Below are 12242 nucleotides of genomic sequence, written 5' to 3' on the forward strand. Positions count from 1 at the left end.
TAATCCTGTGCCTGAAAGGAGAGGAAAGTGAGTGGAAACAAATATAAAAGATATAAATGGTGATTACCAAAAAATTTTAAGAAAAAAATTTAATAATTAAAAAATTTCAATAGCAAACAATCAAGAACTTGTTGTTATTTTTTATTTTAAAATTTGTCATTACCTACTCATTATTTGTCAATAAACTTTAAAATAATTAAATCATATTATTAAAACCTGATTATAATTCTCTATCACAGTTTTTTGGGGGCCAGTACGTAATCTATTTATCTAGCTACTCCATTTTTAGGAGGGAGTAGCGAGCCGGCGACATGAAATTAAAATACGACTCAAGTGGGGTCCTCTTCATTTCTTCCGTTCAATGCAAACGGGCTCCGTTTCGAAGCTACCCCACCTGCTTCTTTCTCTCACTTGTCACCGCCACCGACTCAGTGCCACTTCCAGTTGCATTGCTCTCTCACCCTCATTCACACTCGCTGATACCATTTTTTCCCCTGTTAATGGAGGATGCAGAGTGGGTTCTGGTGCAAAGACCCCCGCAAAAAGACTGGTGGAACCCAACTTCTTTGGGTGATGCACAGGATGAGCCTTCTAGGCCGTTGAAGCTTACTTTTTCTGGCCCCGCTTCGCATTGGACTGATGCTATTCCTATCGGCAATGGCCGGCTTGGTGCTATGGTTTGGGGTGGCGTTGCTTCAGAGGTTCTCCAGCTCAATGGTAAGTAAACATCGCGACCTTCTTGCTTTGAGCCCAACTGGCTTTGGATTTGTTAGTTCTTTAGTTCAAATGACAATGAGAACGAGACTTTTTGAATATCTGGGACTTCATTATAGCTGCTAAAGGGAATTGCTCTTGAAAAGCTAATTCAAAGAGTCTTGCTTTTCTTTCTGTGTTTCTTCCTTTCTATGCCAAGGTCTCATGCCTCTTCACCACAACGAATTCTTTAATTACGCTTTCCTTATGGACCTATGGAACTTAGTCTCTCGAAACAGTTAATTGATACATTGCGGTCGATGGTCCTTGTAATTCGTTGACCCGTAGGCTGTTTAACACGGGAAGCAAAATACATAGTAGATTCTATGCTTTGGTTTTTCTTGGTTGTTCTGATTATTCAATTTTTTTGGAACAGTAACTTTAAAGGGCCAAGAAGATCTAATTGGATGACCGCATTATGTCTTTACTCTTTGGACTCCACATCCTTTAATACGAGAATCTGGTGTTTTTGTTGGATTCCGCAAGAATAATCTTCTCAGCAGTTTCCGTATTTTGCATAAATGGCAAATACTATAGGCATTCTGAGTTGTAAATTCATTATATCAAGATTTTAAGGATAATGGGATCATGTGTTCTGGATACTAAAATCTCTTTGCTCTCTTTCTTCGAGTATTTAGCATAATTACTTCAAGATGTGGCTTTCTTTTATAGAGGACACACTTTGGACTGGAAACCCTGGTGACTACACCAATAAAAATGCTCCACCAGCACTTGCTGAAGTCAGAAAACTTGTTGACGATGGCAAATACACTGAAGCAACAGCAGCAGCAGTCAAGTTGTCGGGAGATCCTTCTGAAGTATGTAAAATCTTATTGCTATTATTATCTGCCCCTAATCAAAGTTTAGGATTGTCTAAATTGGACTGATGTTATTTTTCGACTCTCATTTCGGGGGATGCATATTATATAGGGAGAGGGGAAAGGGAAAACTAGATTGGATGGAAACTGTAGATACATGTGAAGATAAATTATTCAAATGCTTGTTTATTTCATCTGAAAAGAAGGTATATATACACAGAATATGAACCTAGGTAATTATGGCTTATGAAAAGCCTATCCTATACAACCTATCACAGAAGAAACTTTATTTCCTCCTAGCAGACTCTATACAAAATTTACAATACAGTGTGAAATATCTTGTTTTATTGCTCTATTCCAACAATATACATGATCACGTTTCTGAAACCATTTCTCCTGGTCCAGACATGAAGTAATACAAATACATCTTAAAACCGATTGCATCTACTTTATATTGATTTTGTTATCTTGAAATAGTTAAAAAGAACAAATGCGGGTCTTCTATAACTCTTCAATCCTCTTGGATTTCCAGAACTGAAGAGAGGAAAAATGGGTGAAAGTAAAGAAATAAGAGATGGCTGCTGTCTGTAAAGTTAGATTTGTAACGGATTGGACAATAATGCCTAATACTTGTTTGTTAATCTTCACTGTCTTTTATTAATTCTTTATTTGTGCATGCAAGAGTGGGGGTCATTGAGAGATGGAGAGTTTAGCAAGACCTCTTTATCTATTGTACATAGTGATAGCTGTAACTTCGGGGTGAATATTCTACTTGAATTTGCCACTGTTGTATGCTAGTGACATAACCATAAGATAAGGAGACTAGTAACACGCATCTACACAACTATCATTCCCATTCTTGGGCTACCGATGTTTTTGCTTGAATGCTTGTTCAGTTAGTTACCAATTGATTTTCAGTAGAAGTTTGAATTAAGAAGGCTTTATATGCATTAGATTCATTCCTCACCGTAATTTCTTGTTATGAAGGTTTATCAACTCCTTGGTGATATCAAGTTGGAATTCGATAAGTCTCATCTTGCATATTCAAAAGAGACTTATTACAGGGAATTGGATTTGGATAATGCAACGGCAACAGTAAAATACTCTGTTGGTGATGTAGAATTTACCAGAGAACATTTTGCTTCTAATCCAGATCAAGTGATAGTGACAAGGATTTCTGCCAGCAAATCAGAGTCCTTATCATTTACAGTGTCTCTGGATAGCAAATTACCTTACAGTTCGCAGGTTAGAGGCCAAAATCAGATAATTATGGAGGGAAGTTGTCCTGGCAAGAGGAAGCCGCCAAAAGTGAATTCTGATGACAATCCAAAGGGAGTTCAATTCTGTGCAGTTCTTAATTTGCAGATTAGTAGCGGAAAAGGAACTGTACATGTTTTAGAGGATAAGAAGCTGAGAGTCGAAGGTTCAGATTGGGCTATCCTGCTTTTGACAGCGGCTTCTTCTTTTGATGGCCCTTTTACTAAGCCCAAAGACTCTAAGAAGGACCCTACTTCTGAGTCCACAGGCAAAATGAAGTCAATTCAAAATTTATCGTATAGTGATCTTTATGCGCATCACTTGGATGACTATCAGAATCTGTTTCATCGTGTCTCGTTGCAACTCTCCAAGAGCTCCAGGAATGTTTTGGACAAGAGGAAATCAGAGTCCTCTCTTGGTAACAGTTCTCAAATGGGGGCCAGTGATACTGTTCCAACTGCAGCAAGGGTCAAATCTTTTAAAACTGATGAAGACCCTTCTTTTGTGGAGCTCTTGTTTCAATATGGTAGATATCTGCTAATTTCTTGTTCACGTCCTGGAACTCAGGCGGCAAATCTGCAGGGCATATGGAACAAAGACATTGAACCTGCATGGGAGTATGTTTCCCCTTCTTTGCCTAACTCTTCTCCAGAAGAAAAAACTAATAGTATGCTTATGGTACAGCTTAATGATAAGGTGGCTTAAGGTTTTGATGGATAATTGTGGAAACTTACTTTAGGTGTGGGAAGTACTGCATCTTGGAACTTTTGAAATCTTTAAAAGCCTTTTTTTCTGTTTTCCCCTAATAATGCGTTCTGTTTTATTTTTTATTTTTATCTATTTTACTTTCTTGTTGTGAGCTCCTAATAAATAGCCTGTCACTAGTTGTGTGATAGTTTTTTGAAATGTTATAAACATGATTGTTGGTTTATTCCTTTGATTTTGCTCATTCCTTCTTTGTTCCCGCTCTTTCTCCTTCCTCTCCCCCTTTTTCCCTAGCCAGTTCTACAGCAGGTTGTTAAAAGGATATGGAATATCAATTTTATATCCAGAAAATATTTCCATCAAGACCTGATGTGAAAGTTGAAACATAATATGAATTCTCTCTCTTTTGGCATGTGATTCAGTGGTGCACCTCACTTGAACATCAATCTTCAAATGAATTATTGGCCAGCCCTTCCTTGCAACCTACACGAGTGCCAAGAGCCATTATTTGACTTCATTTCCTCTTTGGCTGTCAGTGGAAGTAAAACTGCAAAGGTAATTCCTTCTTTATGCTGTCCATTTCATATCTTGCTTCACTGGTACAAGGAAAAGATCCTTCATTGCCTATCCATGAGTTTGTATTATTCTATGAAGTTTAACATTAGACTAGAACAGTTTTCCATTACTATTGAATAATGCCATCACAATACCTAGCCAGGGAACAATTTTATTGTAAAGGGGCAGAGACTAAGAAATTGCCATTTTGTTTAGCAGCTGGCTTCCATGTGGAAAAATTTATATATTCTATCCCAAAAATATTAATCCTCTGATCCCCAGTACAGGTGAACTATGAAGCAAATGGTTGGGTCGCACATCAAGTGTCTGACATATGGGCTAAGACATCTCCAGATCGTGGTGAAGCTGTTTGGGCGTTATGGCCAATGGGTGGAGCTTGGCTTTGTACCCATCTGTGGGAACATTATACCTATACAATGGATAAAGTAAGTTCTGAGTATTCAATATATTATCCAGGCATTTATGACTTAAAATCCTTCACACAAAAGTCACCTTGTATAAAGAGAAGTGTAGGGGGAGTTGGCCATATTAATTCTCTCCGAGTTGTCAAATTTGCTCACGTCAGGGACTAAGATAGTTGTTAGAGATGAGGGTTCTTTGCATGCCAAACTACTCTACTAAGTTCATGCTTGATTTATTTGATATTGAGATTAGGCTCTTCGAAAGTAAGAGGGCAAAAAGATAAAGCTGCAAAATCATTTTCTTTTACTGTGTTTTACTGTCACAGTAGATTTCACTGCTTTAAATAGCGTCTCCGTTTTGCTATGTCTACTAACAGCTTTAGGAAGACACTGGGGTACATTGAAAAAATGTTTTAAAAGTAGAACTGTATGTAGGGACATGATTGGAGTCTCATTTTATTGCAACATGTTGGTAAAGATGCAACTTATCTGCTGCTGTTTAATTAATGGTCCTGTAGACTTCTGAGATAGTGAGGGATGCGATTTCTTTATTTATAGTCCATATATATTTTTGTCTGTTTATTTATAAATATTACTATATTGTGAATTATATTTGCTCTGTGTTGCACTGTTGTTATTACGTGCGGAAAACCAAGATTTGCACAAGTGATGTCTGGTGTTTCTTTTACATTAGGATTTCCTTAAAAATAAAGCATACCCTTTGATGGAAGGATGTACGTTATTTTTGTTGGATTGGTTAATTGAAGGCCGGGGTGGATTCTTAGAAACCAACCCATCAACTTCCCCAGAGCACATGTTCATTGCCCCAGATGGAAAGCAGGCCAGTGTGAGCTACTCATCGACCATGGACATGTCAATCATTAGAGAAGTTTTCTCTGACATTGTTTCTGCTGCTAAGGTGATTATGATGTTAGTACTCAGACCAATTGTAGTTAACAATTATCCTAATTTTATTGTTGACAGTAAATGATTCTTATGAACAGGTTTTGGGAAGAGATGATGATGATATCATCAAGAGAGCAATGGAGGCTCAGTCTAAGCTTTTACCAACCAAGATTGCTCGGGATGGTTCCATCATGGAGTGGGTGAGGAAGTTGGGCATCCTTTCCCCCCCCCCCCCCTTTCTTCTTCAGTATATTGTTCTAATGCAGGTTAGTAATCGCTTTTCAAGGTAAACATCATTTTGTGTATATGGCAGGCAGAAGATTTTCAGGACCCAGATGTACATCATCGACATGTTTCACACCTCTTCGGCTTGTTTCCAGGGCACACAATAACTGTTGAGAAAAACCCAGACCTCTGCAAAGATGCGGATTATAGTCTATATAAACGAGGTTTACCATGAGAACTTTAGAAGCCAAATTCTTTCGTGCATTGAGTTGTTATATTTATTTGTTGATAAGCTATGCCTTGGAAGATTTAGAACTTGTGAATTTAAGGTCATGTTGGACCGAGGTATTAAATGCAATGGGATTTAGATCATCTGCCACTATAAGGTCTCTATGTTGTTCATCTAGAAGATTATTTGAATGTTCACTAGTTGAAAGACGGCGCAGTCAGATTAAAACTACTATATCTATGCTCAAATGTTTATATGTGTGAAGCTTGGTTCTGTTATCTAGCAAAATATCATTGGTTGATGTTCTTGCACAATGCTGCAGGTGAAGAAGGTCCAGGGTGGTCAACTACTTGGAAAACCGCACTGTGGGCTCGTCTTCATAACAGTGAGCATGCATATCGCATGGTAAAACATTTGATTGACTTAGTGGACCCTGACCATGAAGCGAATTATGAAGGAGGACTTTACAGCAATCTGTTTACTGCACATCCTCCTTTTCAGATTGATGCCAACTTTGGGTAAGTTTTTTAAAGTGAAGTACAGTAAAACCCCCCCCCCCCAAAAAAAAAAAATTCCAGTTCTGCCGTATTAAAGATTATGAGGGTCTAGTTAGTTACACTCAATTGTCGCATGTTGTTCAGGGCTATGACCTTACAAAACAGTTTTTACTCATCAAAAAAACTATTTTCTGATTAATTTTATGGACTGAATTTTCTGTCCCTCTCTCATCTGATTTCAGATGGAGTGATATTTTAAGGTATCTGTAATCTGCAGCAACAAACTTATTCTGCATTTTTGTTTTTTTGGGTGTCAGGTTTTCAGCAGCGATTGCGGAAATGCTTGTACAAAGCACAGTAAAGGATCTCTACTTGCTTCCTGCTTTGCCTAGGGATAAATGGGCCAATGGTTGTGTAAAAGGATTGAAAGCACGTGGCGGAGTGACAGTCAACATCTGCTGGAAAGAAGGAGACATGCATGAAGTTGGCCTTTGGTCAGAAAACCATAATTCCCAGGTGAGACTACATTATAGGGGAGCAAAAGTCTCGGCAAGTTTGTCACCAGGAAAGGTTTATTCTTTCAATAACAAGCTGAAGTGTGTGAGGACATACTCAATAGCTGAAGTGAATCCTTGATTCTTGTGGTTATATCGTTATTTGGAGGAGCAATTTTTTCCATCGTCCCTCGTAATAAAATCTATGAAGGAGGTTGTATTCATTTATATATACCTTATGGGATTTGATACTGGTGATCATGTGATATTTATCTTTTTGATGCTTTGTTTTATTCCCCATGAGTCATTTAGGATGGAATAAGGGGAGATCCGTTGGATTGCTTCCTTCGTATTATTATCCCTTGGTATTGTTGCGTAGCTAAATGTATTGTGAATGTTCGGTACCGTTGACCTGAGACGTTGAAGAGTCTAGGCTTTCGGAGATCATATTCCAACCCGCGCCCACATAGTACATCTTTGGGCTTGCTTTTCTTTACGTTTGATAACAAGTTTATTGTTTTGCACTTAACTTGAACTGAAGGTTGGGTTTAACAGACAGGACTAGTTCTCAACAATACGAGAAATTAAGGTTTGAATCTTTATTAGGAGATGTATGTTGTTTTTATATTAATAGAATAATTAACTATATGAAAATATAAAAATAATTTGGACTTAATATCTAAAAATAATTAAAAACTAAATATTTTTCTTAAAGAGAAGAGGTGATTTGATAGGTTAACAAGCCATTTTACTTTAGCGGGCTTAAATTGATAAAAGGGGAAATCACAAATAAAGACTCTCGAATTAGCAAAATCACTCTATAGTCACCTGAATATGCTAAATTATTATGAGGGACCCGGTCTCAAATTGTAATTATGAAATCATGGCCAAATTACCAAAATACCCCTCTTTAATTTTATTTTTTTTTAAAAAAGAAAGCCACTGCCTCACCGGAATCCGGCTACCGGTGCTGGAGCTCCGGCGCCGGCGGCCGCTTCCGGCGGTCTTCCTTTGTTTTTTTTTTTAATTGGGGGAAAGTGAGGTTGGGGGGATTTGATCCCCTAACCTAATGCTTTCCAAAATAAGGAATGACCATTGAGCCAACAAATTTTTATTAACATTATGATGCAAAAAAAAAATATAAGTTAACTCATTTACTCTTGTTCCAGGTGATAACAACAATACATTTGAAAATAACAAGTTCTGATTGTAAAATAACACGTCTGGAATAAAAATTTAACAATATGTTTTTTTTATAACAACAAATTTTGTTGCAGGCAATAACAACAATACATTTAAAAATAACAAGTTCTGATTATAAAATAACAAGTTTGGGATTAAAATTTAACAACACGTTTTTTTTATAACAACACACTTTATTTCAAGTGATAACAACAATACATTTAAAAATAACAAGTTCTGATTATAAGATAATAAGTCTGGGATTAAAATTTAACATGTTTTTTTTTATAACAACACACTTTGTTTTAAGTGATAACAACAATACATTTGGAAATAACAAGTTCTGATTATAAAATAACAAGTCTGGAATTAAAATTCAACAGCACCTTTTTTTATAACAATTAATTATTTTATACTTTTGGAAAATAAATTATTTATAACTTATAAAAAGTACTTATAATCTATTTAATTTGCTAAAAAAATAATTTTTATCTCCAATTTATAATAAGAACTTGAAGTATAATTTTTTATAGATTAAAAATACTTTTTTATTGTTCAAATTTATAAATAAAATTTAGGGAAAATGGCAACACACTTTTTTAATTTGTTTTTTAAAATTTTTAATCTATATATCTATACAACTTATTATAAATCAAACTACTTCTTATAAATTATAAATAGTACAATTTATTGTGGATTAAAAATACTTTTTGACTGCTTAAATTTATAAATGAAATTTATCTCTAATTTATAATTAAAAATAATATTTTATTCTTTAAATATAAAAACTATTTTAATATTTAAAGAATGAAATAATATAAAATTTATACTATGATTAATAAATAAAAAATGCCTTATTATAAATACTTTATAATTTATAAGAAGTAGTTTGATTTATAATGAGTTGTATAGATATACAGATTAAAAAGTATTTTTTTAGAGAAATAAATATATTAAAAATATTTTTTATAAGTTATAAATAATTTATTTTTTAAAAGTATAAAAATAATTAATTGTTATAAAAAAACGTGTTGTTAAATTTTAATCCTAGACTTATTATCTTATAATCAGAACTTGTTATTTTTAAATGTATTGTTGTTATCACTTGAAACAAAGTGTATTGTTATAAAAAAAACGTGTTATTAAATTTTAATCCCAAACTTATTATTTTATAATCAGAACTTGTTATTTTTAAATGTATTGTTGTTATTACCTGCAATAAAATTTATTGTTATAAAAAAAACATATTGTTAAATTTTTATTCCAAACGTGTTATTTTACAATCAGAACTTGTTATTTCCAAATGTATTGTTGTTATCACCTGGAACAAGAGTAAATGAGTTAACTTATTTTTTTTTTTTACATCATAATGTTAACAAAAATTTGTTGGCTCAATGGTCATTCCTTATTTTGGGAAGCATTAGGTTGGGGGATCAAATCCCCCTAACCTCACTTCCCCCCAATTTTAAAAAAAAAACACAGTTTCAAAAAAAAAAAAAAGGAAGACCGCCGGAAGCGGCCGCCGGCGCCGGAGCTCCGGCGTCCGGCCGCCGACAGTGGCCGGAAGCGGCCGCCGGAGCTCCGGCGCCGGTGGCCGGATTCCGGTGAGGCAGTGACTTTGTTTTAAAAAAAAAAAATTAAAGAGGGGTATTTGGTAATTTAGTCATGAGACCGGGTCCCTCATAGTAATTTAGCATATTCAGGTGACCATAGAGTGATTTTGCTAATTCGAGGGTCTTTATTTGTGATTTCCCCTTGATGCCAACATGCATCTGCTAACTTGCTATTACAACCCCTTTAAAGCTAGGAACAGGATATTGCAATTTTTAATAATTTGAAAAAAATTTGGGGACTAAAAGTTGTACTTTTTCATATTAAATATAAACATATATGATATAATATACAAATGTTAATATTGTTTGGAAAAATTAGTCAAGGAATAAAATTATTATGATAAAAATGTAATTTTGGTCTTTTATCCCTTAGATTTGTAAAGTGTTATTTTATTTTATTTTAATAGTAACACTATTAATTGCATTGACAAAAAAATGCCGATATTATAATTTTACATGTTTATAAAATATGCCGACGTATGTTTAATTTAATAAAATAACAATAATTTGCTCAAAAAATCAACCTTAAAACTAGGGGAAATGGCAAATAAAGACCCTTGAAAATATAAAATGGCAATTTGGGTACTTCAATTCTTAAAATTGCCATCAGAGACCGGGTCCTAGATTGCAATTATGAAATGAAGCCCAAATGACTAAAATGCCCTTCCTTTTCTCTTTCTTCCAGCACCTCATTTCTTTCTCTTTCCTTCTTCTCTTCCTCTCTCTCTTTGTCCTACTCTCCCTCTCTGGAAACGTAAATTTCTGACTTCCTTTCTCTCTCTCTCCCCCCTCTTTCTTCTCTTTCCTTCTTCTACTCTCCTTCGATTTCATTCTTCTTCTCTAGAACCGTGACGTTCTTCTATGTTTTTCCCAACCCATTAATTTGCAATGGGAAAAATGAAAACATGTTAACCGTGTAGCTTCCATATTTAATTTTCTGCAAAACATGTAATGCTAATAGCCTAATATAGTACTCTTCATATAAAAGCTTTCATTCTCCATAATCTCTCTTTATTCTACAACCTCATCTCCTACTGATATACTCGAATTAACAACTGTTACCTCCTTTCATTGTAAAAAACTGGTTGTTGTCAAAGAATTCTGGAAATTATCATTTACGAAGAGAAATGTAAACTTGTATAAAAACCTTATCAGAAGTGATAAGTTCACTATGACAAATGATAAGCTGAGTATGATAAATAACAAGTTCTCATAAGGTTTTCATACAATTTCAAATTTCTCTGTTAAAATGACTAAATTTTCATATTGATTTATGAAATGACAAGTTTACTATGGTAGATGACAAGTTGAGTTTGACAAATGACAAGTTCCCATAAGGTTTTCATACAATTTCAAATTTCTCTGTTAAAATGACTAAATTTTCATATTGATTTATGAAATGACAAGTTTACTATGGCAGATGACAAGTTGAGTTTGACAAATGACAAGTTCACATAAGGTTTTCATACAATTTCAAATTTCTCTGTTAAAATGACTGAATTTTCATATTGATTTACGAAGTGAAAAGTTTACTATGACAAATAACAAGTTGAATATGACAAATGATAAGTTCCCATAAGAATTTCATACAATTTTAAATTTCTCTATTGAAATGACTGAATTTCCACATTGATTTATAAAGTGACAAGTTAACTATGACAAATGACAAGTTGAATTTGGCAAATGACAAGTTTCCATAAGGTTTTTATGCAATTTCAAATTTCTCTATCAAAATGACAGAATTTTCACGTTGATTTACGAAGTGACAAATTTACTATGGCAAATAACAAATTGAGTTTGGCAAATGACAAGTTCCCATAAGGTTTTCATACAATTTCAAATTTCTCCATTAAAATGATTGAATTTCTACATTGATTTACGAAGTGACAAGTTTACTATGGCAAATAACAAGTTGAGTTTGGCAAATGACAAGTCCCCATAAGGTTTTCATATAATTTCAAAAAAATGAATGAATTTTCACATTGATTTATGAAGTGACAAGTTTACTATGGCAAATAACAAGTTGAGTATAGCAAATGACAAGTTCCTATGAGATTTTCATACAATTTCAAATTTCTTCGTTAAAATGACTGAATTTTCATATTGACTTATGAAGTGACAAGGTTTACTATGGCAAATGATAAGTTGAGTTTGGCAAATGACAAGTTCCATCAGGTTTTCACACAATTTCAAATTTCTCTGTCAAAATGACTGAATTTTCACATTGATTTACGAAGTAACGAGTTTACTATGACAAATGACAAATTGAGTATAGCAAATAACAAGTTCCCATAAGGTTTCATACAATTTCAAATTTATCTGTTGAAATTAAAATTTGCAGATTTCTGACAGCAACTACTTCTGATAAGCAGTAAATGACAAGTTTAGTAAGATTAATGACAAGTTCAGTGAGTTGAACCCCTTGTACAAGGAAACTAATTACGAGCTACACCTCATGCAATCTTGAGTCTTACATTCCATCATAAAGTTGACTTCCCTTCCTCATTCACATGCAATGAATCATCCAAGCTTTCATTCTTTAAGGAGGAGTAGATTATGAACTTGTCACCATCAAATTGAAATGTA

The 12242-nt window shown here is 34.2% G+C and overlaps 1 protein-coding gene across 1 annotated transcript; it reads left to right on the forward strand.

The window, feature by feature from the left end:
- Positions 1 to 437: 437 nt before the first annotated feature.
- On the forward strand, positions 438 to 7303 carry LOC114752513 (alpha-L-fucosidase 2-like). The gene is made up of 10 exons (XM_028941244.1): positions 438 to 717; positions 1426 to 1571; positions 2559 to 3445; positions 3956 to 4088; positions 4376 to 4534; positions 5205 to 5429; positions 5515 to 5616; positions 5730 to 5865; positions 6193 to 6388; positions 6685 to 7303. Exons 1-10 carry the CDS (start codon positions 501 to 503, stop codon positions 7001 to 7003), a joined length of 2520 nt encoding a protein of 839 aa, XP_028797077.1. The 5' UTR covers positions 438 to 500; the 3' UTR covers positions 7004 to 7303.
- Positions 7304 to 12242: the final 4939 nt, after the last annotated feature.

Source organism: Neltuma alba, unplaced genomic scaffold (assembly GCF_004799145.2).
Source record: "Neltuma alba isolate B1F8T4 unplaced genomic scaffold, ASM479914v2 tig00007419_pilon, whole genome shotgun sequence".
Taxonomy (NCBI): Eukaryota; Viridiplantae; Streptophyta; class Magnoliopsida; order Fabales; family Fabaceae; genus Neltuma; species Neltuma alba.

Bases quoted from the DNA above. Each gene is read 5' to 3' on its own strand.
- LOC114752513 (XM_028941244.1), top strand. From the start codon at position 501: ATGGAGGATGCAGAGTGGGTTCTGGTGCAAAGACCCCCGCAAAAAGAC. The intron at 718-1,425 runs GTAAGTAAACAT...TTTCTTTTATAG, and splicing joins AGAGGTTCTCCAGCTCAATG to AGGACACACTTTGGACTGGA. The intron at 6,389-6,684 runs GTAAGTTTTTTA...TTTGGGTGTCAG, and splicing joins CAGATTGATGCCAACTTTGG to GTTTTCAGCAGCGATTGCGG.